General features: G+C 46.4%; 1 protein-coding gene across 1 annotated transcript; it reads left to right on the top strand.

Moving 5' to 3' along the window:
• Positions 1-391: 391 nt before the first annotated feature.
• LOC133533611 (constitutive coactivator of PPAR-gamma-like protein 1 homolog) lies at positions 392-25,248 on the top strand. The gene is made up of 20 exons (XM_061872617.1): positions 392-667; positions 975-1,191; positions 3,638-3,816; positions 3,979-4,092; positions 4,213-4,359; positions 7,692-7,853; positions 8,709-8,904; positions 9,584-9,690; positions 10,268-10,450; positions 11,640-11,771; positions 13,136-13,277; positions 13,928-14,081; positions 14,499-14,624; positions 15,186-15,297; positions 17,546-20,140; positions 20,895-21,086; positions 21,679-21,848; positions 24,414-24,502; positions 24,576-24,703; positions 24,826-25,248. The coding sequence occupies exons 2-20, from the start codon at positions 1,044-1,046 to the stop codon at positions 24,889-24,891; spliced, it is 5,142 nt and encodes a 1,713-aa protein (XP_061728601.1). The 5' UTR covers positions 392-667; positions 975-1,043; the 3' UTR covers positions 24,892-25,248.
• Positions 25,249-25,552: the final 304 nt, after the last annotated feature.

Below are 25,552 nucleotides of genomic sequence, written 5' to 3'. Positions count from 1 at the left end.
TGGAGGCTAAATGTGTTATATTTAGTCCAAAGTTCAGTCTTTTTACGTACGTTCAATAGAGTATTGCAGTAAGTTAAAAAAAAAATTACAATTTCCAAATCAAATACCCACAAAATTATACATGATTTTTCACTTACAGAAACACTTCCAAGAAAATGTCACAGCTGTCACCGTGACAATTTGAATTTGAGGTTTAAAACTTAAAACAACCCAGCCGGAAGTGATTAAAATTTTCTTAAAGTGAAGAAATAACAGAGGGCCTACCGCGAACCACGTTGGACGTGTTGCCTCTCGGTCGCACTTAAAATTAGTTCGTAAGTGTGACAGGGAGGCAGCACATTGAACATGGTTTGCGGTAGGCTCCCAGATCTTGTTTTTTAGACTTTTTCCGGTTACCAATTTTTCATGATTTTGTAAATAATAAACTAAACCGCAAATTACCTCTATATTACTGATTGGATGTAATAAAAATAATTTATTAGGCCAATATACACCATATGAAATGATGCCCACCATAAAACACTTTCAGTGCATGCAGAACGGTTTTGACGTTTTTTAATGGTGCCTATAGCTGGCTCCTTAAACACATCTATTTTAGATAATTACAAATGGCTTCCGTTTTCAACTTGCGGTTATCCTTCACTGCTGGCATGGTTTTCTAATCAAGGTTTGTAGCAATAATTGACCATTTTATTGATAATAGTGTAGTTATCATTATTACTATTGTGAATTCTACTTGCTGGGTAAGTACTTTTGTAACTACTCAATGTTAGATGACGAAAATACTACCCGTGTTTGTTAATTTTAGGAAGGTAACGTGCCGGCTTCAGTTTGCGTGAACAAAATATTGCCATTCAGTCCACTTTTCCGAGTTCCGTTACGCTTTTTATTTATTGCGTTTTGTAATAATCCATTGATTTCTTCTTCCGGATATGCATTTGTATTTCCCGTCAAATCGATGATTTCTTTTTCAGGATTAATTCGCCGTGAGATAGTATTTGATTATATTATTTTACTGAGTAGTTCTGCTACTGCCACGAGTCATGGGCATACAGGATCTACAGACTTATTTAGAAAATGAGGGAGTGGGTGTGGATTTGTTTCGGATTGCACGAAATCATGCCGGCGGCTTCCGACTCGTGCTTGACGCGGAGGGGTGTCTGGACCGCCTATATGGAGGATATTTCTCTGGCAAGTCACGAAATTTTGATGTTATTATTGTGTATTGTATTTGCTTAGCATTAATACGATTCTATGTTAAAGATAACAAATTTATGACATTTGACATTTATTTGCAACTTGTTTGAAACCTTGTACTAAAAACAGATCTGTGGGATATACCTACATAAGCATTATTATACTTTTTTGTCTATTGAGCTACTGCTGCTCTAGCTTCTGGAAAAAAGTTGTTCAAGATTATTTGTGATTCAAAAACAGAAAAGAGTAACAAATAAACAACATTTTTATCTGATTTTACTGCACTTTGACTTATAGGTAACCCAAGCAACTAGAAGGTATACAGGGAAATGCTTGGAACACAATTGTTTGGACTAGTTAGGAGGTGAACACAATTGTTTGGATTAGTCAAAAGTCCCCGGCCGTAGCCCTTGAGCCAGGGGCGAGAGGGGGGTTTGAAGGTCTCTTTTTCAGTTTTCACTTATATCTTGGAAAATTTGGGTCTTATTCATTTGTGGTTGTTTATTATGACTGCTTATATTTACCAACTGATTATTATGATGTCATTACAGGGCGAAGTTGGGTTTCCATATAAAATCTTTGTAATACAGTTGGATAAGATGACTTCGCTTATAGTGACATATTGTTTACTATGTCCTATTAATCCTATTTCCATAGAATTACGACATAATCTTAAAATAAATAATTACTACAATACAATAGAGATGTATAGTCTCTATGGTTAAAAATACATTAAATCTGGAGATGTAAAAGGTCCCCAATGTCAGAATACTAATAAGATTTGGAGGAGGACTTTAGTCTCTCAAAGTGTCAAAATAAAATTTATACTAAATAAATAAATCGCATCTGGCCTGTTAAGCTAGCAGTCTCATAAACTAATGCTACAGAATACATAACTAGTATGTACCAAGACAAGAATATTATACAATATTACAGAGACATATAGTCTCCACAGTTAATACATTAAGTTTGGAGATGTATAAGGTCTCCACGGTCTGAGAAAGTAATAATACACAATAATGATGACATTAATAAAATTTGGAGGTGTAAAGGCTCTCCAAGTGTCAAAGAATTAAAAAATAAAAAAGTGTATGAAATACATGTTTCACGTCAAGAGACTGTTAAGCTAACAATCTTAAAACTAGTTCTACAGAATACATAACTCCTAAGTATCTAATAAGAGTAATAAGTCAATGTCATCATCAAAATAACTAAACATTACAAACATAAATACATAAGGTTGAACAGCTAGAAACAACAGCGCCCTGTGTGTGATTTTAGTTCTAGTTTTGCAATACCCTAACAGTATTTTTGTAAGTTTTACCTGTATTTGTTTGTACCAACATGATCGCAATAAATATATGATATGATGCCTCTCTGGGACACTGCAAACAAAACTATTACAGCTTTTGAGACTAGATACTTGGCCATGATTCCTTGTCTCCCAAGTAGTCATCTATTTTATGGTATCCCTTTTTGAGAAGTGCATTTTTGACGTATTTCTTGAATGTAGTATAGGGCAGGGTCCATGCCTCTAAGGGTACTTTGTTATAAAATGTTACACAGTTTCCCATGAACGTAACTGAAGTAAACTAGGCGAGCTGTCTCCACGTCAGTGAACTGCCTGATTCTTCTTACTGCATACGCGGCAGAGCTCAGCCTTTTCGCCAGGGCAGATATGTGAGGGGCCCATTGCAGGTTACAATCTAAAGTAAGGCCCAGAAAAACCGTATTCTCGACAAGGTCCCCCTTTTACCCCGTTTAGGTTTACCCCTACTCCCAATAAATATCAATACTCTTTCTTACAGGTCTAATTTCTGTTATATTAAATTTAATGAAGCTTATTACCCCCCGTAAAATACCAGTTTTACCCCTAATGGGGTAATTACCCCCAGGTTAGGAACCGCTGGCCTAGCAGCTTTACTGATGTAGTAAAATTGAAAGTTTGGATAATCCAAGAAATATAATACAAAATATTAAACAACTTGACTGAATGAAACTTGTAACAAATTGAATCGACTTTCATTTTGTATCAGTGGACATGTTGCTAAGACGTGTTGTTTCCGAGATATGATCGAAAAACCGAAAAATGGGACCAATCAAACCCCCTTCCCCCCGGCTCAAGGGCTCTCCCCTATGGGCGGGGACTTTTGATATGTTCACCTCCTAACTTGTCCAAAGTCAAAAAAATTGTGTTCCAAGCATTTTCTCTCTATTACTTCTTTTGAGCATTCGTTGCTTGGCGGTTAGACATTAATCATTTTACTGCAATATCAAAACAAACAAGACCTGGACTCTGGAGTTAACTATTTTTTATTTAGTTTGTAGACAACAAAAATATATTTCATCAAAAACCATAAATATTATGTGCTATGGTGATTAATTATATAATTTTTTTTTCATTGTTGTAAAAGTTAACATTTTTGTTTTTATTATTTAGATTGGGCATGTGGAGGACAGTGGGCCCGCTGTGTCCAATTTTTAACCACCCTGGCGCAGGCCCTTGCTGAGCACCAAGTGGCACTATGTGTTTGCTTCAACGGAGCGCACCCTGCTCCGCCAGTGGCTCCGCAGCACTGGATCCAGACACAGTCTACTTACAGGCAGAGAGTCAACTCTGTTAGTCTGTTTTATTCAACAAAATTGATTAAGTCTGAATTTAAGCTTTTGATTTTTATTTTGTAACATTTCATTATGATCTTATTTTTATTAAAATTATTTATATGTTCCTTAGTTAGGTTTCTGAAAATACTGTCAATCTGAAAACTTTTTTTTTTTCAGGTATTGCGCCATATTGTCACAAAGGGTACTCCTCCACCCAAAGTATGGTGGGTGCCACCAATGGGGCTACATTCATGTCTTCGAACTGCACTGAGATATCTGAATATACCCATTGTGAGTTTACATCAATCTTATTTATTTATATTTCAAGGAGAGAATCTGTTTTTCTTTACTCCTAGTTATAACATAATTTTTATATTTTGTGTCAATAATATATTTTCCTTATCTCTGCAGATGGTATCCTCTGATGACCATTGTCAGGAAGTGGTAGGCCTTTGCCGGGAGAAATCCTATGCTGGTCTGGTGGGCTGCTCTGGAGAGTACCTGGTGTTCCAACCTCCGCGATACTTTAGCTCGTCACAGCTGAAGCTAACATACAGGGTAATTATTATATAGGCAATGCATCTGATTTTGCTTGTATCAAAACAATATCATTGCTAAGTATAAAGATGTGCTTTTCTTGATTTCTCCAATTGTTTTTTTTTTATTGGATAATCAATTATATTCTGTAAGTTAATATGTATATGGAATTGACACGTACATATAGATTAGGCGGGTCCACACAGAGCGAGCATAGGCGCGCGCGTTTTCCTCGCCTGAGCGCCCCGCCTCGGCTGAGGCACGTCTACACTGGCCGGTTTGTGCGTGAGGAAATTGCCTCGCGCGTATGCTCGCTCTGTGTGGACCCGCCTATTGACTTTATTCCCATTTTCTATTGACTCTTAATTCAATTTGTGATAAAGGTTTTTATATTGTTTACTGCCTGATATTTGTTTATAAATACATACATTAGTTATTTATAGTTTCTATTTTTCTCCGTGAGCTTCTACGGATTATCGTCTTATCTATTGTTTAAAAACCGCAAAGGCGCGTGCCACTTTAAAAAAATGGTCAAGCCGCATAGGTAGCGTTTATTGAATTACTACTCTATTGAGCACGGAATAAGATTCATTATGAACTAATACAGAATTTTAACAGAATAGTTGTCTGATCTCTATTGGTGCGTCTAAGGTAGGCGACTAAACGCTCTCAAACCAGCTTAACTTGTGACACTGCGATCCGAAACAAAGATACGTATTCGAAGACCTCGCTTTCACTGGTAATGCGAGCGCACGGCTAGCTAGCGCCAAGGAAGCAATGTTATGTTTCTCGAGGAGCAGGTAAAAAACAGGGTCGGATTTTCACACAAATATATTTGGGTGGTTTTACGAAATAACGCTAACTCTTCAGACTTCTAACAAACTGACACTGTTTGTATGGTTTGCTTGAAAGAGTTAGCGTGATTTGACTCTAAACGATATGCATATTTTGTTTTATATTTATTTATTTTATGCATACACTATTATGTATATGTTACTTATTTTTTTGTTGACTCATAATATAAATTTGTATAAATGTTTTACTAAATGTGTACTCTTATTCTAAATAATAAATCTTTATTTTAGTGTACATAATTATAACATATAGGTCTATTTTAACATTAGTAGTACGGGATTGTTAAATGGATATACATATTTATTACTATTTTACCATTGTTTTATTGTTTATTTAAAATTAGCCTGTTTAAAGTTTAAAATTAGCAAACAACTATTTAAACAGTTGATTATAAAAATGAGTATATCTCGTTATTATTGTAATTACACAAACCCATTCTGTTAGATGTGTACCTACTATTTAAATAGTGTTATGTTTCATCTCTTTAAATTAAAGAACGTAAAACCACCCAAATATATTTGTGTGAAAATCCGGCCCTGTTTTTAGGGTTCCGTAGCCAAATGGCAAAAAACGGAACCCTTATAGATTCGTCATGTCCGTCTGTCTGTCCGATTCTGTCACAGCCACTTTTTTCCGAAACTATAAGAGCTGTACTGTTCAAACTTAGTAAGTGGATGTATTCTATGAACCGCATTAAGATTTTCACACAAAAATAGAAAAAAAACAATAAATTTTGGGGGTTCCCCATACTTAGAACTGAAACTCAAAAAATCTTTTTTCATCAAACCCATACGTGTGGGGTATCTATGGATAGGTCTTCAAAAATGATATTCAGGTTTCTAATATCATTTTTTTCTAAAATAAATAGTTTGCGCGAGAGACACTTCCAAAGTGGTAAAATGTGTGTCCCCCCCGTAACTTCTAAAATAACAGAATGAAAAATCTTAAAAAAAATATATGATATACATTGCCATGTAAACTTCCACCGAAAATTGGTTTGAACGAGATCTAGTAAGTAGTTTTTTTTAATACATCATGAAATAAAAAAAATTTTTTTTTCATCATACCCATACGTGTGGGGTATCTATGGATAGGTCTTCAAAAATGATATTAAGGTTTCTAATATCATTTTTTTCTAAACTGAATAGTTTGCGCGAGAGAACCTTCCAAAGTAAAAAAAAGTGTGTCCCCCCCCCCCCTGTAACTTCTAAAATAACAGAATGATAAATCTAAAAAAAATATATGATATACATTACCATGCAAACTTCCACCGAAAATTGGTTTGAACGAGATCTAGTGAGTAGTTTTTTTTTAAGACGTCATAAAATTAAAAAAAAAATTTTTTCATCAAACATATACGTGTGGGGTATGTATGGATAGGTCTTCAAAAATGATATTTAGGTTCCTAATATCATTTTTTTCTAAACTGAATAGTTTGCGCGAGAGACACTTCCAAAGTGGTAAAATGTGTGTCCAAAGTGGTAAAATGTTGAACAAGATCTAGTAAGTAGATTTTTTTTAATACGTCTTAAATTGTACGGAACCCTTCATGCGCGAGTCCAACTCGCACTTGGCCGCTTTTTTACCTGCTCCTCGAGAAACATAACATTGCTTCCTTGGCGCTAGCTAGCCGTGCGCTCGCATTACCAGTGCAAGCGAGGTCTTCGAATACGTATCTTTGTTTCGGATCGCAGTGTCACAAGTTAAGCTGGTTTGAGAGCGTTTAGTCGCCTACCTTAGACGCACCAATAGAGATCAGACAGCTATTCTGTTAGAATTCTGTATTAGTTCATAATGAATCTTATTCCGTGCTCAATAGAGTAGTAATTCAATAAACGCTACCTATGCGGCTTGACCATTTCTTCATAGTGGCACGCGCCTTTGCGGTTTTTAAACAATAGATAAGACGATAATCCGTAGAAGCTCACGGAGAAAAATAGAAACTATACCTACTCGATGATCGTAGTACACGGTGCTCACGAGGAACACGAAAGATTTTAACAGTGTATTTCTGGTCATATTTAAGAACTAAAATCTAGAACTGGAATTCGCCTGCTTTCAAAGTTAATACCAGTTTAAAAGAAAATATCTTTTTATTGTTACTTAGTGCAAAACGCCTTTTTGATGGTGATGTTGACGCTATAGGACCTAGTCTAAATATCCTTATTACACTATGCAAAAACTAGGTTTAAAAAAAAAGTAAAAATTCATTTTAAGTAACAGTTTTTACCAATAACATTTCATTTAAAAAAATAAGTTAATTAAAAAATCGAAAAAATAAACCGAATTTTTTTTTGCAAAATTGACTGAGTCATGTAACATTGGTTCCTTAATTTGGCCTCAGAAATGCGTGGTTAAAATCTTACGAGCTTCTGGCGAACACCGTGTAAAAGTTGGTATAGATAATTGGGTAGTCAACAATAATTTATATTACCAATTATTAACTATTATGAAATCAATTCAAACTACAGAGACTTCAGATCAATATTCTTTTGCAGTCTTCCTTGGAAACAAAAGAATACAAGATCCATGAATTGCCCCAATTGCTGGACGTGCCCCAGGACCGCCTCTGCCTCTTGGCCGCACTTCTCGGTGGTACCATTCTGTCGGAGCAGAGCCTCACTGATTTCTACAAGCGATTAGGAATTACTCAGAAAAAGGTATAATTATTATTAATATTATTTATTTATTATTTGAGGGTTTAACCATATGAGGCCCTCTGGGGCACTGGGAAAATAACCTTTGTTGACTTTAGTGGTCCTTTATAACTGAACTGGCGGGACTAAAAATAATCGATAAAAATAATGGGTGAATCAACTTTATAGTAATACTTGTTGCCATGGTTAGATGTAGATGTAGTGTAGGGACGCCCGGTCGGAAACAGGCGGGCTGTCGATCACGTGTCGCGTTCATTCAGCCCAATTCCCTGAGGTTGGAGCAGCAGGTTACTATCTCGGCGGCATTCCCAAACTATTCTCAAATCTTCTTGTTTTCCTGCAGAACAGAAGGACATCTTTAAGTTCGACGTCCTTTAATTCTTCTTCTTTCAGGATGTCTACTGAATGTATTATATGGCGGTGCCGCATACATAATACATTCTGTTAGAAAGTGTAAGCTAGTCTCCTCTTCCACAGTGTGGACAAGAGGCATCGATACATATAGCTATCCATGCCGTGATCGGTTAACTATTGTAGAGCAACACTGTGCAACATGGCAACATTAGGTAACTTTAACTGGTGTATTCCCAATTGTCCCCAGCGGGAACAGATGGAAATAGTTTCATTCCCATCTATCCCCACTGGGCACAAATGGGAAGGCTTCATTCCCATCTGTCCCCGGAATGCACCTATTCCCATCTGTAGCCGGCGGGGATAAATGGAAATCTCCCCAGGGGAACGGGCACAGATGGGAATACACCCTTTAACTAGTTCCTTACTGTTGCTCCACAAAAGTTAACTGGGGTGTGGATGCCTTTACTTTCATCAAGCTAAAGGTTCCGTTTGGTTTCCTGACAGCAACAAGTGCCGCCAGAAACGTTGATAAAGGCCGTAAGCCAGTTCGTGCGCGACCTGCCATCGTCCGACATGGACAGCGCCTGTATCGAAATATTCGGCGACCTCAATGATCTCCGGGCGGCCAAGCTCAAACAGGCCGTTCAGTATTATCTCAATGGCACCAAAGATGGCTTCCTCAAATACAGAACTGCCACTGGTAAGTTATATAAAGTTATATCTCATTAGATAGCCACTGCTAGATTGTTCCCCTTCTAACAATGTTTGTTGAAGGCAATGACAATCTCACAAAGGCAACCAAATAAACATTTATCATACTTAGAATTTAGTGACTGACCCGAATACTACTTTAGCACATAATTCATATTATTAAGTGCATCAACATTTACAGTACCCGACAATAATATATCACCTTTGTGTGTTTTTGTATGAGCATGTATAGAGTAAACAATATAGGTTAGTTTGTAGATTGCATATTTTACTAGTCATTTTATACAAATATATGACGAATACTGCAATGAAATACTGTGAATTACAATAGGAGGCTCAGCATATTACTAATAAAGCACTAATAAAAAAAGGAACTTGTCATACATTAAAACAAAAAACCTCTATAAATAACCGTTACTTGAGTCAATTTTTTCTCATCACTCTCACAAAGGACTGCTACTAGACTTACCTAAAGTACCGTAAAAACAGGTGATATATTATTGGCCGGTACTGTAGGTTTCTCTGACGTACCCGCCGAGTATATTATTTGAAAAGGCTGTTTAATGCAAATTATTTATTTAATTTTTAAGGCATTCTCTACTCGTCGACCATAGGACAAAACAGAAATTGTGTTAAGTATTGTATAACATATGTTTCTTTCTTATTAGGTCGCCGCCCGAAAAATAACAAAAGGAATCAAAAACCCGACAGTCCACAGTCATCCTCTGCCGATTTGGACACTTCCAAATTAGCGACCGAGTCATCCGAACACGAGGTTTACTTCCATCTTTATTATACAACTACTTGCTACGATCATCCACGCCTTTTCATCGTCATCCTATACATTGGCATACAAAATTCATACTAGGTCACTATATGCATGATTCAAAATTAAAAGTGCAGAGTAAATTTTTTAGTTTTTATGAATTATTTATGTATGTCTATTTGGATTTAAGAACTGTGAGTTTTTTAGGGGATTAATGTATTGCGATTCATGTCAGCGGTTATGTGAAATAAAATTGCGCGATATATCTGGCAATTATATGCAACATGCTCAAACCATGGAACTGACAACTTAGCCACATGTGTCAAATGTAGGCCCTTCCTCTGACTTGACTGGAACAAATATTGCAAATCAGCAAGACCACCCTGACTCCGCACTACAAGTCAGGGATAGCCGTAGTCCTCTGATGTTTTGTCTCACGTCTCTTCCGGCACGTTTCGTGAAACTATTTCCTAGAAAATTCCGCGGTGAATACGTTCGTTTGTTTTAAAATTCATTTTATTTTTATGTATAAGTTCCTTTTCATACTCTGAGCACTTACCAAAATTTTTAAAACACTAAATTACAGCAAAAAGGCTTGGACGATTACAAATTGGCTACAGCAAACGCGTCAATGAATGCTGACTTTAGCACCGACGAGAGGACGATGGAGGTGGGGCAAGCCATGGCTTCCATGTCGCTCGAGGGTGGCGACGCCGAACAGAAGAAACCTGCACCTAAACCTGTAGAGAAACAAGCTGCAACGAAAGAGGTGTGACTCTTAAGAATATTAAAGCCTAGAAATATAATTTAATAAAGCCAATGTTTAAAGTCAGAACATAACTCTCAATTACTAATATCAACACATTCACTGCCGACGACGGCGGGTTCTTAGGCGCTTTTCACTACAAAGCGGAACAAACATGTGATCTAGCACTATAAACTCTCGCGTTCTGTATATGGCTATAACGGATCTAATGCAATGCATCACCAACTGTGGTGACTGAAACGTCGAATAACATAAAAATAATATGATTATGTCGCGTCAGACTCGTTGTAATCAATAAATAAACATGTAATCAGCTAAAAGTGAAGCCCATAGCGTGAGCTAGCAGTGAATGCGTTAAATGAATGTAAAAATATTCATCACAGTATGGGAAGCCAGAGTCCTGAATGTGCTGGGACCCATCTTCTCGGCTTTATTATTCTAAGATGTGACTATTGACCATCACTAGTCTTCAAAATGGAAAGCATGAACACCTAACTGCATCTAGCAATGCTAAGCGTCAGTCCCAGTGTGACTGCATTGTGCTTCTGTTGTCTCAAATGTCACGGAGATCAACATGTGTGTTTTTGTTTTGTAATTGTTCTTTGCTTTGGCTCTGCAGATTAATTTAAATCCATTCCATTTCAAACTGTTTTAATTTTGGTTTCATTAATTAGTTAACCATCCATCATACTCACTTCTAAAGTAACAAAGATGATATTCCAGTCAAATAAAATAAAAACTTAAAATTATAATAGCTGATCATGGAGGAGATTTGATGTTTAACTAAACATTATCAAAATATTTCATTAATATAATACCTACACAAGAACTTTAGCGACAATACAATATCTTTGTTATCTTCACTTTATCAAAACACATATTTATTACAAAAAAAATAATACCTATATGGACAAAACCTATGTAATTTAGTCGGGTACTTACGTTGTTGCCCTTCAAGCTTTGGCGAGGAACAGCAAGCCGCATACCGTTTTGTCACTTATGATACTTAGGAGCATTTAGTAGTAGACTAAAATGAAAAATGAGCCTATGACAAGGACCAACGATTCTCTACTGGTCCTATTGTTCCATCAGACCATCATGTTCGGATTTGGTATTATTATGGCCTTAACATCACATCTGTATGGTATGCTTGCTTTTAGTGAGTTCAAATAATGAAGTGAACAATTTCCAGAGCCGCCAAACCAAGTCCCCGAGCTCGGACAACTGCCCGCCCGCGCCGGCCGAGGTGCTCCGCACGTGCGCCGAGCGCCACGCGCGCGGCCTCATGCACCCGCACATGCTCGCCATCCTCACACACCGCCAGGTACTTACCCGCTAGTTACAACAAGTCCCCGAGCTCGGACAACTGCCCGCCCGCGCCGGCCGAGGTGCTCCGCACGTGCGCCGAGCGCCACGCGCGCGGCCTCATGCACCCGCACATGCTCGCCATCCTCACACACCGCCAGGTACTTACCCGCTAGTTACAACAAGTCCCCGAGCTCGGACAACTGCCCGCCCGCGCCGGCCGAGGTGCTCCGCACGTGCGCCGAGCGCCACGCGCGCGGCCTCATGCACCCGCACATGCTCGCCATCCTCACACACCGCCAGGTACTTACCCGCTAGTTACAACAAGTCCCCGAGCTCGGACAACTGCCCGCCCGCGCCGGCCGAGGTGCTCCGCACGTGCGCCGAGCGCCACGCGCGCGGCCTCATGCACCCGCACATGCTCGCCATCCTCACACACCGCCAGGTACTTACCCGCTAGTTACAACAAGTCCCCGAGCTCGGACAACTGCCCGCCCGCGCCGGCCGAGGTGCTCCGCACGTGCGCCGAGCGCCACGCGCGCGGCCTCATGCACCCGCACATGCTCGCCATCCCCACACACCGCCAGGTACTTACCCGCTAGTTACAACAAGTCCCCGAGCTCGGACAACTGCCCGCCCGCGCCGGCCGAGGTGCTCCGCACGTGCGCCGAGCGCCACGCGCGCGGCCTCATGCACCCGCACATGCTCGCCATCCTCACACACCGCCAGGTACTTACCCGCTAGTTACAACAAGTCCCCGAGCTCGGACAACTGCCCGCCCGCGCCGGCCGAGGTGCTCCGCACGTGCGCCGAGCGCCACGCGCGCGGCCTCATGCACCCGCACATGCTCGCCATCCTCACACACCGCCAGGTACTTGCCCGCTAGTTACAACAAGTCCCCGAGCTCGGACAACTGCCCTGCACCGCCAGGCAAGTACCTACTTATAGGTCTAGGTCTACCTACTACTCGTATTTTTCTCGGGCAGTTAGTATATAAACAAGTTGCACGGTTATTTTCTTGTAGCAAGTAATTACGTTTTGCCAAGCCCTAAACCAGACTCCTCAGTTGAAAGGTAGACTCTTACTCCACAGGCTTAAGGCTTAGCAAACCTAATTATAAGTAATCAAACAAAAACTGTGACTACGTCTTAAAATCACATTTCTAAAGAACAGATTACTCTCTTCTGAAGAACAAAGATGGCTTCTAGACTACAAAGCAGCAGCTTTGCTTTGTTTTGTCCATATAGACTAAATTCACTCGAAGAAAACTCCAAAGTTAGCCCCTACTAAAAGGTGCCCCGGCTAGTTGTCGCTGTCGCCCACCTAGACAGTAAATAGTTTATATTATTTGTGGCGTATTATCAATAAATCTTCTCCACCCAGGTGGCGCTGCCTGTCCTTATGGAAGATGACAACCACCGTGAGATCCCATCCATCCACCACTTCTACCGCCCCATCCGCCAGAACGTCTACGCCATCCTCTACAACATGCACCACCATCGCTTCATGGCACAGAAGGCTAAAGGTACATAGAGGCAATAAGAACTTTGCTTATCAAATCTTTTAGTAACCTGATACTAGTATCAGGTGCCAACCTGAACGTGATAAAACTTATCTAAAAACAGACATATAAAGATCTGCGACATAATCCTTTTTTTTTAAGTGATTAGTATATTTTGATTCTTGATTTTATATCCCAGGTACTAAAATGAAAGTTCGATTGTTATATCTATATGACCATTAGATCAAAATGGGTACAAAAGCAGATCGATTGGGTACTCATCACCCAAACAACTCTGGCATATAAAAACTGAACGTAACACAGCCAGCTTATTCACTTTTATATCAGCCTGGCGGCCTGATATGGTGACGTATTTATTATTTACCGCTGTGGATGAGAAGAGATCAGTTTACTCTCTACTTAACGTATTTTCTTTTCGCATGAGGGCTTATGGAATGGGAGGGAAGTCTTATGTATTAATAAGAGATTTATAACATTTTGTGTGTTTTGGACGGTTTTAAATCTGAATATGTCCGGGGTTTCTTGCATTGCAAAACCTCTTTTCTACCAAATGAAGTAAATACTTAAAGAGATTTGCGACTAATAGCTGACCATATGCTAGAGATATCAAATTGAAGAGCATATCATATACAAAACCTGAGTGTCACTTTCAGATGAAGGCACATCAAGCATGTCAGTCGAGCGCGCGTGCACCGTGCAAGTGGCCGAGTGGATCTACTCGCGCGTCAACCCGGGCAAGACGCCCGAGATGGTGCCCGGGGTGGTTCTTGACTGGCCCGTGCCTACTGTGCAGAGGCTTTGGTTCGGGTGAGCTTTGAATGCCATAAGTGCCGATTTGTTATATAATCATTTCATCCTATTACTCGCGCATCAACCCGGCAAGACTCCTGAGATGGTGCCTGGAGTGGTTCTCGACTGGCCGGTGCCACTGTTCAGAGGATTTAATTGTGAAGTTCTTATAATTTTTTCTGAGTTAATCCACAAAAAAGTAACAAATGTACGGGCGTCATGGTTTCATTGCGTTTTTTTTATGTGTATCGTTCAGTACCACGTTTCAAATATATCTATGTATTATGATCTGGATATTATGATCCAGTTTAGCCAGAAGACGCGCTGGATTTACCAGTCACTCTTATAAAGAAACAAAAAAGTTTTCAGTCTTTTAACCCCATACCTTTTTACCGCTAATATTTTCTTTTCATTCACGATTTTATTGTATTCTAGAACCGCGCAAGATGACAAGTGCCGCCGCATGCGCGCGTTCCTGTCGTGCATGCGCTCGGACACGCCGCTCATGCTCAACACGTCCTACGTGCCGCAGCACCTGCTCATCTTGGCCACCGTGCTGAGGTAAACATTCCCTTGGAGTTGGCGCAACTCTCCAGACGATAGGCAATCTATTATAGTTAGGCATTTGAGATGTGTAGCATCAACTGGACTACCTGGACGGTAGGAAGCCTACCCTAATTTTATACGGAACCCTAAAAAGTGCAATTTTAGGAAAAGATTGCATTTCCAATGTTGATTATATACGTAAATGCTAATAGGGAATATTACGCGAAACTGTGCATAGGGGGCGCCATTCCCAAAATCCATCACAATCTGAGGGTCTACCACGAATCAAGAAAATCGGAATTGCGTTATCAAACCTCTCTATCACTGCATATTCGAGCGATGAAGAGGCAGATAACCGACTTTCGTCTTTCGCGTTTCCCGGTAGGCCTTTTGTAAACCAACCTTCCTGATGCATCAATGTCATAATTTATTATCTATGAAAACTTATCTAATAACAGTTAAAGGCAGAGTATGTATAAGTTATTCTTTGGTTTATGAGAGGTGCTAGTGCTGCACTCTGGCGACAGAACATTGCAGTAATACTCCCTATTAAAATTCTACTTTTTCTTTTCACAGATTCATAATGACATCGCAAATTCAGATCTTGCGTCGACAGGAGTTGGATGCATTTCTGGCCACAGCTTTCTCTAATGATCTCATGAATGCCCTTCACTTGCAAGAGATGACGGTAAGTTTCTACTCAATTATACTCGACATTGACAACCATCGTTGATGCAATAATTTGTGGTAATTATGGTTCCGTACCAAAAAGGTACAAAAGGAACCCTTATGATGCGACTCTGTCCCTCTGTCACATTGATAAATATCTCGAGAACTACTTAAAGCTATCGATTTTTCAAATTCGAAATTTGGAATAGCCATGAACAATGCTAACCCAAACGCATTGGATTTTTTTTTCTTTATTAAATATGGAAAATTACCAATATTAAAAGGGCGCAAAATTTCAGTTTAGATACTAGGTCAAGTGGCGTGGGGTATCGTTTGAAAGAGCTCAAACTGAACATTCCACAAGATTTTTTTTTTATAGTAAAAATCTCCCCCTTATCTACGAAGTTTACCAAGGAAAAATTTTCAGTTTTGTACATTAACATTATCATAAAATTACAGAAGAAATGTAATCACTCCGCTTGATAACTTTTACTTTTATTACCAAAAAACATTTTCCAATTTAATTTGCAATTTAACCTCCTTATGTCTTACGATTACTACCCACTCTACCGCATTTGCGTGGTGTTGCATCTCTTTTTAGGGTTCTGTAGTCAACTTAGAACCCTTACGGTTTCGCCATGTCCGTCCGTCTGTCTGTTTGCTCCGTGGTCGTTAGTGCTAGAAAGCTGCAATTTAGCATGAATACATAAATCATACATGGCAACAGAACGGTAACATAAAAACAAAATTTTTTTAGGGTATGGCCCATACGAAATGTATTTTATTGAAAATTTTATTTCGTTTTAATCCAATGGTGTAGGGTATCGTTGGATATCTTTCAAAACGAATACGGCTATCTATAATTTTTTTATTTTATAAAGTGAATATGTTCGGATATAATCATTGCGAAAGAAAAAAAATGTGTCTCTCCCTAGTATTAAATTTGATCTGTATAATAATTCAATATTATTATGGAATACTATTAACATCAATAAGTTGCTCTGATAATTAGCTCAAGAAATTTATATGTTATACTTACTATTCATAATTGTATGTTGCTAGGCCTACATGATATAATAGTACATTACGATACAAGTGCGAAAAATAGGAAATTCGAAACGAGTGGCGATAAATTAAAACACGACCGAAGGGAGTGTTTTAAATCGACACGAGTTGCGAATTACCTATTCGCACATGTATCGTACAACGTTTTACAGTACATATGGCCCTTTAAATGTTCGACACAGTAACATAATATGCTACTTCTCGCACTAGTGCTATAAAGTAGCCCCATATGTACTGTAATAGTATATTATTGCAGAGGCCGGGAAAGGGCAATTCGTGGATGAGTTTCAAGTTTCGATTCAACAAGTAGACGAATCCACTAATTGCTGTTCATGCCGAGGCATATATAGTACTTTTCTCCAAACATGTGAGGAAATCAGCTAAAATAATCATAATTTAAACATCAACCAGCACTCAAATCGAACCTTCACATCAAAAACGTCAAAAATAATTTCCCTCTTTAATTATTTTTTAAAGGTTAAAGGCTCAACTATTCTGCCATTCGGTACCATTCAATATTCGCTCATTCAATATAATTGTGCAATATAAGCTGTATTTGCACGCATGAGATCCTTAAAAAAATATAAAAGGTATATAATCTTTGATTTTGTTGAGCAGTATTCGCACGATCATACACGACGGTCTTACACGACACTATCCTATAGCTTGAAATGATGCTGACCGGGTTGTGTAGACGCGGCCCGCGGCTATATTAATTGGCTGTTTGCGTTTCTCTTAGTGGATACATGTTTTTAAAAAGTAAAAAACAATACAGTAATAACTTTCCCGTCCGCTAAAACACGACAATAATGCTTTGAATTTTTTTAATTGAGTATGATAACGAAGAACTTCCCGTACTATTTTTGCTATAATAAGGTGAACATTTCCGAGCATATTGGAGAAAAGTATATTTGAACTTGAAAACTTCTGTTTCTGGTTTAAGTCAAAGGACCTGCAGCGCGAACGATTGTGTGTTATCATTCTGCTCCTTCGCTCAGTACTCACCAAGCACCTAATAGAGGATAAAAAGCGTCTGCTACTTCTGAATCTCGAAAGCGAAGTGAATGGTAGCCTGGTAGAGCAGTATGTAAACACACTCGAGCTCGATCCTGCCGCAGCATTATTTAGAGAATTACTACCTGCAGTGTGAGGGGCGGCGGCAGGGGCTGAATATGTATGAGTGATATGTGTCGTGCTCGCAGGTGAACGGCATCAGCTCGCGCGGCGTGCAGCTGGGCGCGCTGGTGATGGCGGGCGCGGAGGCGGCGCTGCTGGCCAACGACGCGTGCGGCGCGCCCGTGCCCTGGCTCGTGGCCGCGCCCTGGCTGTACTTCGACGGCAAGCTGCTGCAGCGCAACCTCGCCCGCGCCATGCACTGCAAGCACCTCGCCCAGCTCTGCGACAACCACCTCGACACCGTCGTCAAGGTACTGTGTACTGTGGAGGCGGCGCGCCCGTGCCCTGGCTCGTGGCCGCGCCCTGGCTGTACTTCGACGGCAAGCTGCTGCAGCGCAACCTCGCCCGCGCCATGCACTGCAAGCACCTCGCCCAGCTCTGCGACAACCACCTCGACACCGTCGTCAAGGTACTGTGTACTGTGGAGGCGGCGCGCCCGTGCCCTGGCTCGTGGCCGCGCCCTGGCTGTACTTCGACGGCAAGCTGCTGCAGCGCAACCTCGCCCGCGCCATGCACTGCAAGCACCTCGCCCAGCTCTGCGACAACCACCTCGACACCGTCGTCAAGGTACTGTGTACTGTGGAGGCGGCGCGCCCGTGCCCTGGCTCGTGGCCGCGCCCTGGCTGTACTTCGACGGCAAGCTGCTGCAGCGCAACCTCGCCCGCGCCATGCACTGCAAGCACCTCGCCCAGCTCTGCGACAACCACCTCGACACCGTCGTCAAGGTACTGTGTACTGTGGAGGCGGCGCGCCCGTGCCCTGGCTCGTGGCCGCGCCCTGGCTGTACTTCGACGGCAAGCTGCTGCAGCGCAACCTCGCCCGCGCCATGCACTGCAAGCACCTCGCCCAGCTCTGCGACAACCACCTCGACACCGTCGTCAAGGTACTGTGTACTGTGGAGGCGGCGCGCCCGTGCCCTGGCTCGTGGCCGCGCCCTGGCTGTACTTCGACGGCAAGCTGCTGCAGCGCAACCTCGCCCGCGCCATGCACTGCAAGCACCTCGCCCAGCTCTGCGACAACCACCTCGACACCGTCGTCAAGGTACTGTGTACTGTGGAGGCGGCGCGCCCGTGCCCTGGCTCGTGGCCGCGCCCTGGCTGTACTTCGACGGCAAGCTGCTGCAGCGCAACCTCGCCCGCGCCATGCACTGCAAGCACCTCGCCCAGCTCTGCGACAACCACCTCGACACCGTCGTCAAGGTACTGTGTACTGTGGAGGCGGCGCGCCCGTGCCCTGGCTCGTGGCCGCGCCCTGGCTGTACTTCGACGGCAAGCTGCTGCAGCGCAACCTCGCCCGCGCCATGCACTGCAAGCACCTCGCCCAGCTCTGCGACAACCACCTCGACACCGTCGTCAAGGTACTGTGTACTGTGGAGGCGGCGCGCCCGTGCCCTGGCTCGTGGCCGCGCCCTGGCTGTACTTCGACGGCAAGCTGCTGCAGCGCAACCTCGCCCGCGCCATGCACTGCAAGCACCTCGCCCAGCTCTGCGACAACCACCTCGACACCGTCGTCAAGGTACTGTGTACTGTGGAGGCGGCGCGCCCGTGCCCTGGCTCGTGGCCGCGCCCTGGCTGTACTTCGACGGCAAGCTGCTGCAGCGCAACCTCGCCCGCGCCATGCACTGCAAGCACCTCGCCCAGCTCTGCGACAACCACCTCGACACCGTCGTCAAGGTACTGTGTACTGTGGAGGCGGCGCGCCCGTGCCCTGGCTCGTGGCCGCGCCCTGGCTGTACTTCGACGGCAAGCTGCTGCAGCGCAACCTCGCCCGCGCCATGCACTGCAAGCACCTCGCCCAGCTCTGCGACAACCACCTCGACACCGTCGTCAAGGTACTGTGTACTGTGGAGGCGGCGCGCCCGTGCCCTGGCTCGTGGCCGCGCCCTGGCTGTACTTCGACGGCAAGCTGCTGCAGCGCAACCTCGCCCGCGCCATGCACTGCAAGCACCTCGCCCAGCTCTGCGACAACCACCTCGACACCGTCGTCAAGGTACTGTGTACTGTGGAGGCGGCGCGCCCGTGCCCTGGCTCGTGGCCGCGCCCTGGCTGTACTTCGACGGCAAGCTGCTGCAGCGCAACCTCGCCCGCGCCATGCACTGCAAGCACCTCGCCCAGCTCTGCGACAACCACCTCGACACCGTCGTCAAGGTACTGTGTACTGTGGAGGCGGCGCGCCCGTGCCCTGGCTCGTGGCCGCGCCCTGGCTGTACTTCGACGGCAAGCTGCTGCAGCGCAACCTCGCCCGCGCCATGCACTGCAAGCACCTCGCCCAGCTCTGCGACAACCACCTCGACACCGTCGTCAAGGTACTGTGTACTGTGGAGGCGGCGCGCCCGTGCCCTGGCTCGTGGCCGCGCCCTGGCTGTACTTCGACGGCAAGCTGCTGCAGCGCAACCTCGCCCGCGCCATGCACTGCAAGCACCTCGCCCAGCTCTGCGACAACCACCTCGACACCGTCGTCAAGGTACTGTGTACTGTGGAGGCGGCGCGCCCGTGCCCTGGCTCGTGGCCGCGCCCTGGCTGTACTTCGACGGCAAGCTGCTGCAGCGCAACCTCGCCCGCGCCATGCACTGCAAGCACCTCGCCCAGCTCTGCGACAACCACCTCGACACCGTCGTCAAGGTACTCTACACTTGGCATCAAGGCCGTCTTAAACTATGCTGGGGCCCTTGCGCACATAAGAAAGTTACATTTTTATATGATCTATTTATTATAGGTAATCAAATTTACTATTACTGTCTTTCCTTTGAGGCTACCTTATGGTAAAGACGGTACTGCTTGGCATTATTGTCACTACAACAGTGTCACCAGGCCTCTGTTTCACCACGCTGACAAGTCATCTAACTCTGACTATCCTCCTTAACATATAGCTGGTTCAATAATGATTCTATTTATGAGGTATTCATTGAATACGGCGCCGTGTGACTGTATATTATGTGGTAACTGTCAAACACTATCTATCTTACTACATAGGCTACGGAGACTGCTTACCATCAGGCTGGCCGTATGCTTGTTTGCCACAGTATAAAAATAAATTATAAATCTATCGATAGGCCAGTGCCGTTGAAGAACCTGTTTCAAATCTCTGTTTTACCTTCTCGTATATGTTACATATCGATCTCGTGTACATAAGTGGCCTTCCATGCCTAAAGGGTCCTTATGCTCCATATGAATAATAACCCTGAATCTCTGATGGAAAGCCACATATACCTAAATATACCCTAGGGCCACGGAACGCACGTTCCGAGTGTGCCGACGGGGTGCCGTCGCCGTAACCGAATCGGCATTGAGCGTGCACGCTCGGTGCTTACGTTTCTTGGTCCCGGAAGTATGTCGATGCGCTCAGTCGTTTATGAAGTGATGTATCGGTGTGCAGGTGGAGCGCATGCGCAAGGCGATCCTGGAGGGGCTGGAGGTGGAGTGGGCGCTGCCGCCGCTGCCGCTGGTGGCGGGCGTGGTGGGCGGGCTGGGCTGGCGCGGGCGCGCGCGCGGCGCGCGGCTGGAGATCGCCGGCGTCGTGGTCGGCCAGTGGGGCGCCGACTACCCGCAGCGCGCGCGCTACCCGCAGGTCACTATACTATCTACACGCTACTCTACTCTACTCTACTCACTGTGCTGTCCTAACCTACCACTATACTAGCTCCCGTGTGGTTCCCCCATAAATTACATGTGGTCTAGGATAATGGGATCGGAGGGGACGGGAAGATTTATGCTATTTGGTTAGTATGAATAAGTGACATAAAAAAAAAATTATAACTTCCTAGGGAGCTATAGCTTTTTTTCCACAATCCATAACTCCCTTGGGAACAATATAGGCCTTTGTCCTTCAGTACACCTGCATGAAGTAAGATCTTTTTCGAGCAAGTGTGATGTAATATTTTGTACTTAATGTACATATAACAAAAAAGCGGTTGCCGTGCAGTTTTATAGTACAGCCCGACGGCATAAAACGGCACGTGCATCGCCGCTTATGTTAACCGCAAGCGTCTGAAAGTGTAAACGTAAGTGGCATATGAGGCGAGCTCCAACGCCTCAGCTAAAAAACGCGCGTGACCCTCGGGTGTGGCCGCGGCCTGGACGCCTGCGGGCGGCGAGGCGCCGAGGCCGTGGATACATTAGATCGCCGTCTCGGCCGGGCCTCAGTGTGGGTATGGTTGCAGGCGGCGCACTACGTGGGCTACACGCCGCCCGTGCGCAACGCGTACGGCGCGCGCGGCGGGCGCGGCTGGCGGGGCCGCGGGCGCGGCCGCGGGGCGCCCGCCGCGCGCCCGCCGCGCCGCCGTCTGCACCACGACGAGCCCGCCAAGCCCGCCACGCTCTCCGTCAACGGGTAACTGTCCCACACATACCCACACACACGCAACGCGTACGGCGCGCGCGGCGGGCGCGGCTGGCGGGGCCGCGGGCGCGGCCGCGGGGCGCCCGCCGCGCGCCCGCCGCGCCGCCGTCTGCACCACGACGAGCCCGCCAAGCCCGCCACGCTCTCCGTCAACGGGTAACTGTCCCACACATACCCACACACACGCAACGCGTACGGCGCGCGCGGCGGGCGCGGCTGGCGGGGCCGCGGGCGCGGCCGCGGGGCGCCCGCCGCGCCGCCGTCTGCACCACGACGAGCCCGCCAAGCCCGCCACGCTCTCCGTCAACGGGTAACTGTCCCACACATACCCACACACACGCAACGCGTACGGCGCGCGCGGCGGGCGCGGCTGGCGGGGCCGCGGGCGCGGCCGCGGGGCGCCCGCCGCGCCGCCGTCTGCACCACGACGAGCCCGCCAAGCCCGCCACGCTCTCCGTCAACGGGTAACTATCCCACACATACCCACACACACGCAACGCGTACGGCGCGCGCGGCGGGCGCGGCTGGCGGGGCCGCGGGCGCGGCCGCGGGGCGCCCGCCGCGCCGCCGTCTGCACCACGACGAGCCCGCCAAGCCCGCCACGCTCTCCGTCAACGGGTAACTAACCCACACACACGCAACGCGTACGGCGCGCGCGGCGGGCGCGGCTGGCGGGGCCGCGGGCGCGGCCGCGGGGCGCCCGCCGCGCCGCCGTCTGCACCACGACGAGCCCGCCAAGCCCGCCACGCTCTCCGTCAACGGGTAACTGTCCCACACATACCCACACACACGCAACGCGTACGGCGCGCGCGGCGGGCGCGGCTGGCGGGGCCGCGGGCGCGGCCGGCGGGGCCGCGGGCGCGGCCGCGGGGCGCCCGCCGCGCCGCCGTCTGCACCACGACGAGCCCGCCAAGCCCGCCACGCTCTCCGTCAACGGGTAACTAACCCACACACACGCAACGCGTACGGCGCGCGCGGCGGGCGCGGCTGGCGGGGCCGCGGGCGCGGCCGCGGGGCGCCCGCCGCGCCGCCGTCTGCACCACGACGAGCCCGCCAAGCCCGCCACGCTCTCCGTCAACGGGTAATTGTCCCACACATACCCACACACACGCAACGCGTACGGCGCGCGCGGCGGGCGCGGCTGGCGGGGCCGCGGGCGCGGCCGCGGGGCGCCCGCCGCGCCGCCGTCTGCACCACGACGAGCCCGCCAAGCCCGCCACGCTCTCCGTCAACGGGTAACTGTCCCACACATACCCACACACACGCAACGCGTACGGCGCGCGCGGCGGGCGCGGCTGGCGGGGCCGCGGGCGCGGCCGCGGGGCGCCCGCCGCGCCGCCGTCTGCACCACGACGAGCCCGCCAAGCCCGCCACGCTCTCCGTCAACGGGTAACTGTCCCACACATAAACACACACACGAAACGCGTACGGCGGGCGCGGCCGCGGGGCGCCCGCCGCGCGCCCGCCGCGCCGCCGTCTGCACCACGACGAGCCCGCCAAGCCCGCCACGCTCTCCGTCAACGGGTAACTGTCCCACACATAAACACACACACGAAACGCGTACGGCGGGCGCGGCCGCGGGGCGCCCGCCGCGCGCCCGCCGCGCCGCCGTCTGCACCACGACGAGCCCGCCAAGCCCGCCACGCTCTCCGTCAACGGGTAACTGTCCCACACATACACACACACACGCAACGCGTACGGCGGGCGCGGCTGGCGGGGCCGCGGGCGCGGCCGCGGGGCGCCCGCCGCGCCGCCGTCTGCACCACGACGAGCCCGCCAAGCCCGCCACGCTCTCCGTCAACGGGTAACTGTCCCACACATACACACACACACGCAACGCGTACGGCGGGCGCGGCTGGCGGGGCCGCGGGCGCGGCCGCGGGGCGCCCGCCGCGCGCCCGCCGCGCCGCCGTCTGCACCACGACGAGCCCGCCAAGCCCGCCACGCTCTCCGTCAACGGGTAACTGTCCCACACATACACACATACACGCAACGCGTACGGCGCGCGCGGCGGGCGCGGCTGGCGGGGCCGCGGGGCGCCCGGCACGCGCCCGCCGCGCCGCCGTCTGCACCACGACGAGCCCGCCAAGCCCGCCACGCTCTCCGTCAACGGGTAACTGTCCCACACATAAACACACACACGAAACGCGTACGGCGCACACACACACACACACACACGACCGCCCAACGAGGAAAGCGACTTTACTAAATTACTGACATCATTTGGTAGTCTTGGATGACCTCATTTTAGCCGAGCGCTCGTTTGGTTCTTGATGAATAGCCACGTACTCGGAATTGTGCATGTTTTGACCTGTTTCGTAGTGAATGTTCGCACTGACTCGTTTCTAGGTTCAAAATTAGTGCGCATGTGAATGCGTGGAGTTTTTTTTTTTAAGATGCTAAACAAGTACGATTACAACCGTGACTGTTTACATACATGTAACCGAATATCCGGTGTATCTAATACCCACACTACTTCGGTTTGACTGGTTTATTGTTGAAAGAAAGTTGTCCACGTTAATTAGGCAAGCTAATATTCTCTTTTATATGTTGCAGTAAAACAGTGCGTCCCGAAGACCTGGGGTCCCAGGCTGAGGAAGGCAGCCCACACGGGGATGAATCCGCTCCCGACAACGATAACGAAGGTCTTCTGTTATTCCCTTTAACATCATAAGTTTTATTATAATACATGTTGTTAATTAGTCATTCCCGTTTTAGGAGCACAGCCGATGCGAACTAAGAGTGCAAAAAATGCCAAGAAAAATGTTGGGAAAGGTAAAAAGAAGAATTCGAACCCGAAGACTGACGTAGTGCAGACGTTGGAGGCCAATGGACCGCTCGACAAGGTGACCGCTGAATAGATACTTACCACCACCACACTACAACAGGACTTTCCACAAAGCTTTCCTCTATTCCCTTTTTTTCTTCAAGTTTGAAACATTTAACTCAGCCAGTTAATATATTTTAGATGGAGACGGGCCATAATTCGGACAAAGAGCATATTGGTCAAGGTGACGCCCCAGTTTCTAATTAGTACTAAAAAGTAGATTTTTTTACTTTCTGAAACTGTACCGGAGGTAAAGTCAATTTTATTTTGTTAGCTATTTATACTCTAGTAGTTGTTAGATGCCTCTTTTATATTCAGCTTGCCGTCCGCTCCGCCGCGCTCGGCGGCGGCGCGCGGCGGATCAGTTGCAACACGCGGTCGTAAACCGTTGTCATTGTTGGTTTTTAGTGGTAGCAATTGCGTTCATTTGTAGGGGAAAGCTTTCCAGTAATATAATTCGTACATACGCGTATGTAGTAGTTTGCACAAATAACATTTATATAATAGCATTTGTGTGTTCTACTAACGTTCCGTTCCTTATCATTATTATCAATAAAAGTAACATCCGGGACATTTTGGGAATTAACAATTTACGTCTAAATATTGTTGTTATAATGTAGCACGTGGTTGCATAATAATTGTGAATCAGATAAATAATAACACCTCGTATCGATGTTGTTATTGTCTGAGCCCGGTCAAGTATACGTGCCTCAAGACCTATAAGACTTCCCAATAAGAGACTGATTTTATATTACGTTGATTGTCACATAATGTGTACAATTAATTCTAATATTAATAACAAGAGACATGATCGAGGCGACCGCCTCCCTAAACCCTAATAAGACGAAGAGTGCCTCTTTGGATATTT

The sequence above is a fragment of the Cydia pomonella genome, unplaced genomic scaffold (assembly GCF_033807575.1).
Source record: "Cydia pomonella isolate Wapato2018A unplaced genomic scaffold, ilCydPomo1 PGA_scaffold_183, whole genome shotgun sequence".
NCBI classification, from domain to species: Eukaryota; Metazoa; Arthropoda; class Insecta; order Lepidoptera; family Tortricidae; genus Cydia; species Cydia pomonella.
Note: the sequence above shows the minus strand (reverse complement) of the source record. Positions and strands in the feature narration are given on the sequence as shown.

What these genes read in the sequence shown, in the direction of transcription:
- LOC133533611 (XM_061872617.1), top strand. Translation starts at nt 1,044, where the DNA reads ATGGGCATACAGGATCTACAGACTTATTTAGAAAATGAGGGAGTGGGT. An exon ending in CCATCCTCACACACCGCCAG is followed by an intron (nt 11,772 to 13,135) that starts GTACTTACCCGC and finishes TTCTCCACCCAG; the next exon opens with GTGGCGCTGCCTGTCCTTAT. An exon ending in CCAATGGACCGCTCGACAAG is followed by an intron (nt 24,704 to 24,825) that starts GTGACCGCTGAA and finishes AATATATTTTAG; the next exon opens with ATGGAGACGGGCCATAATTC.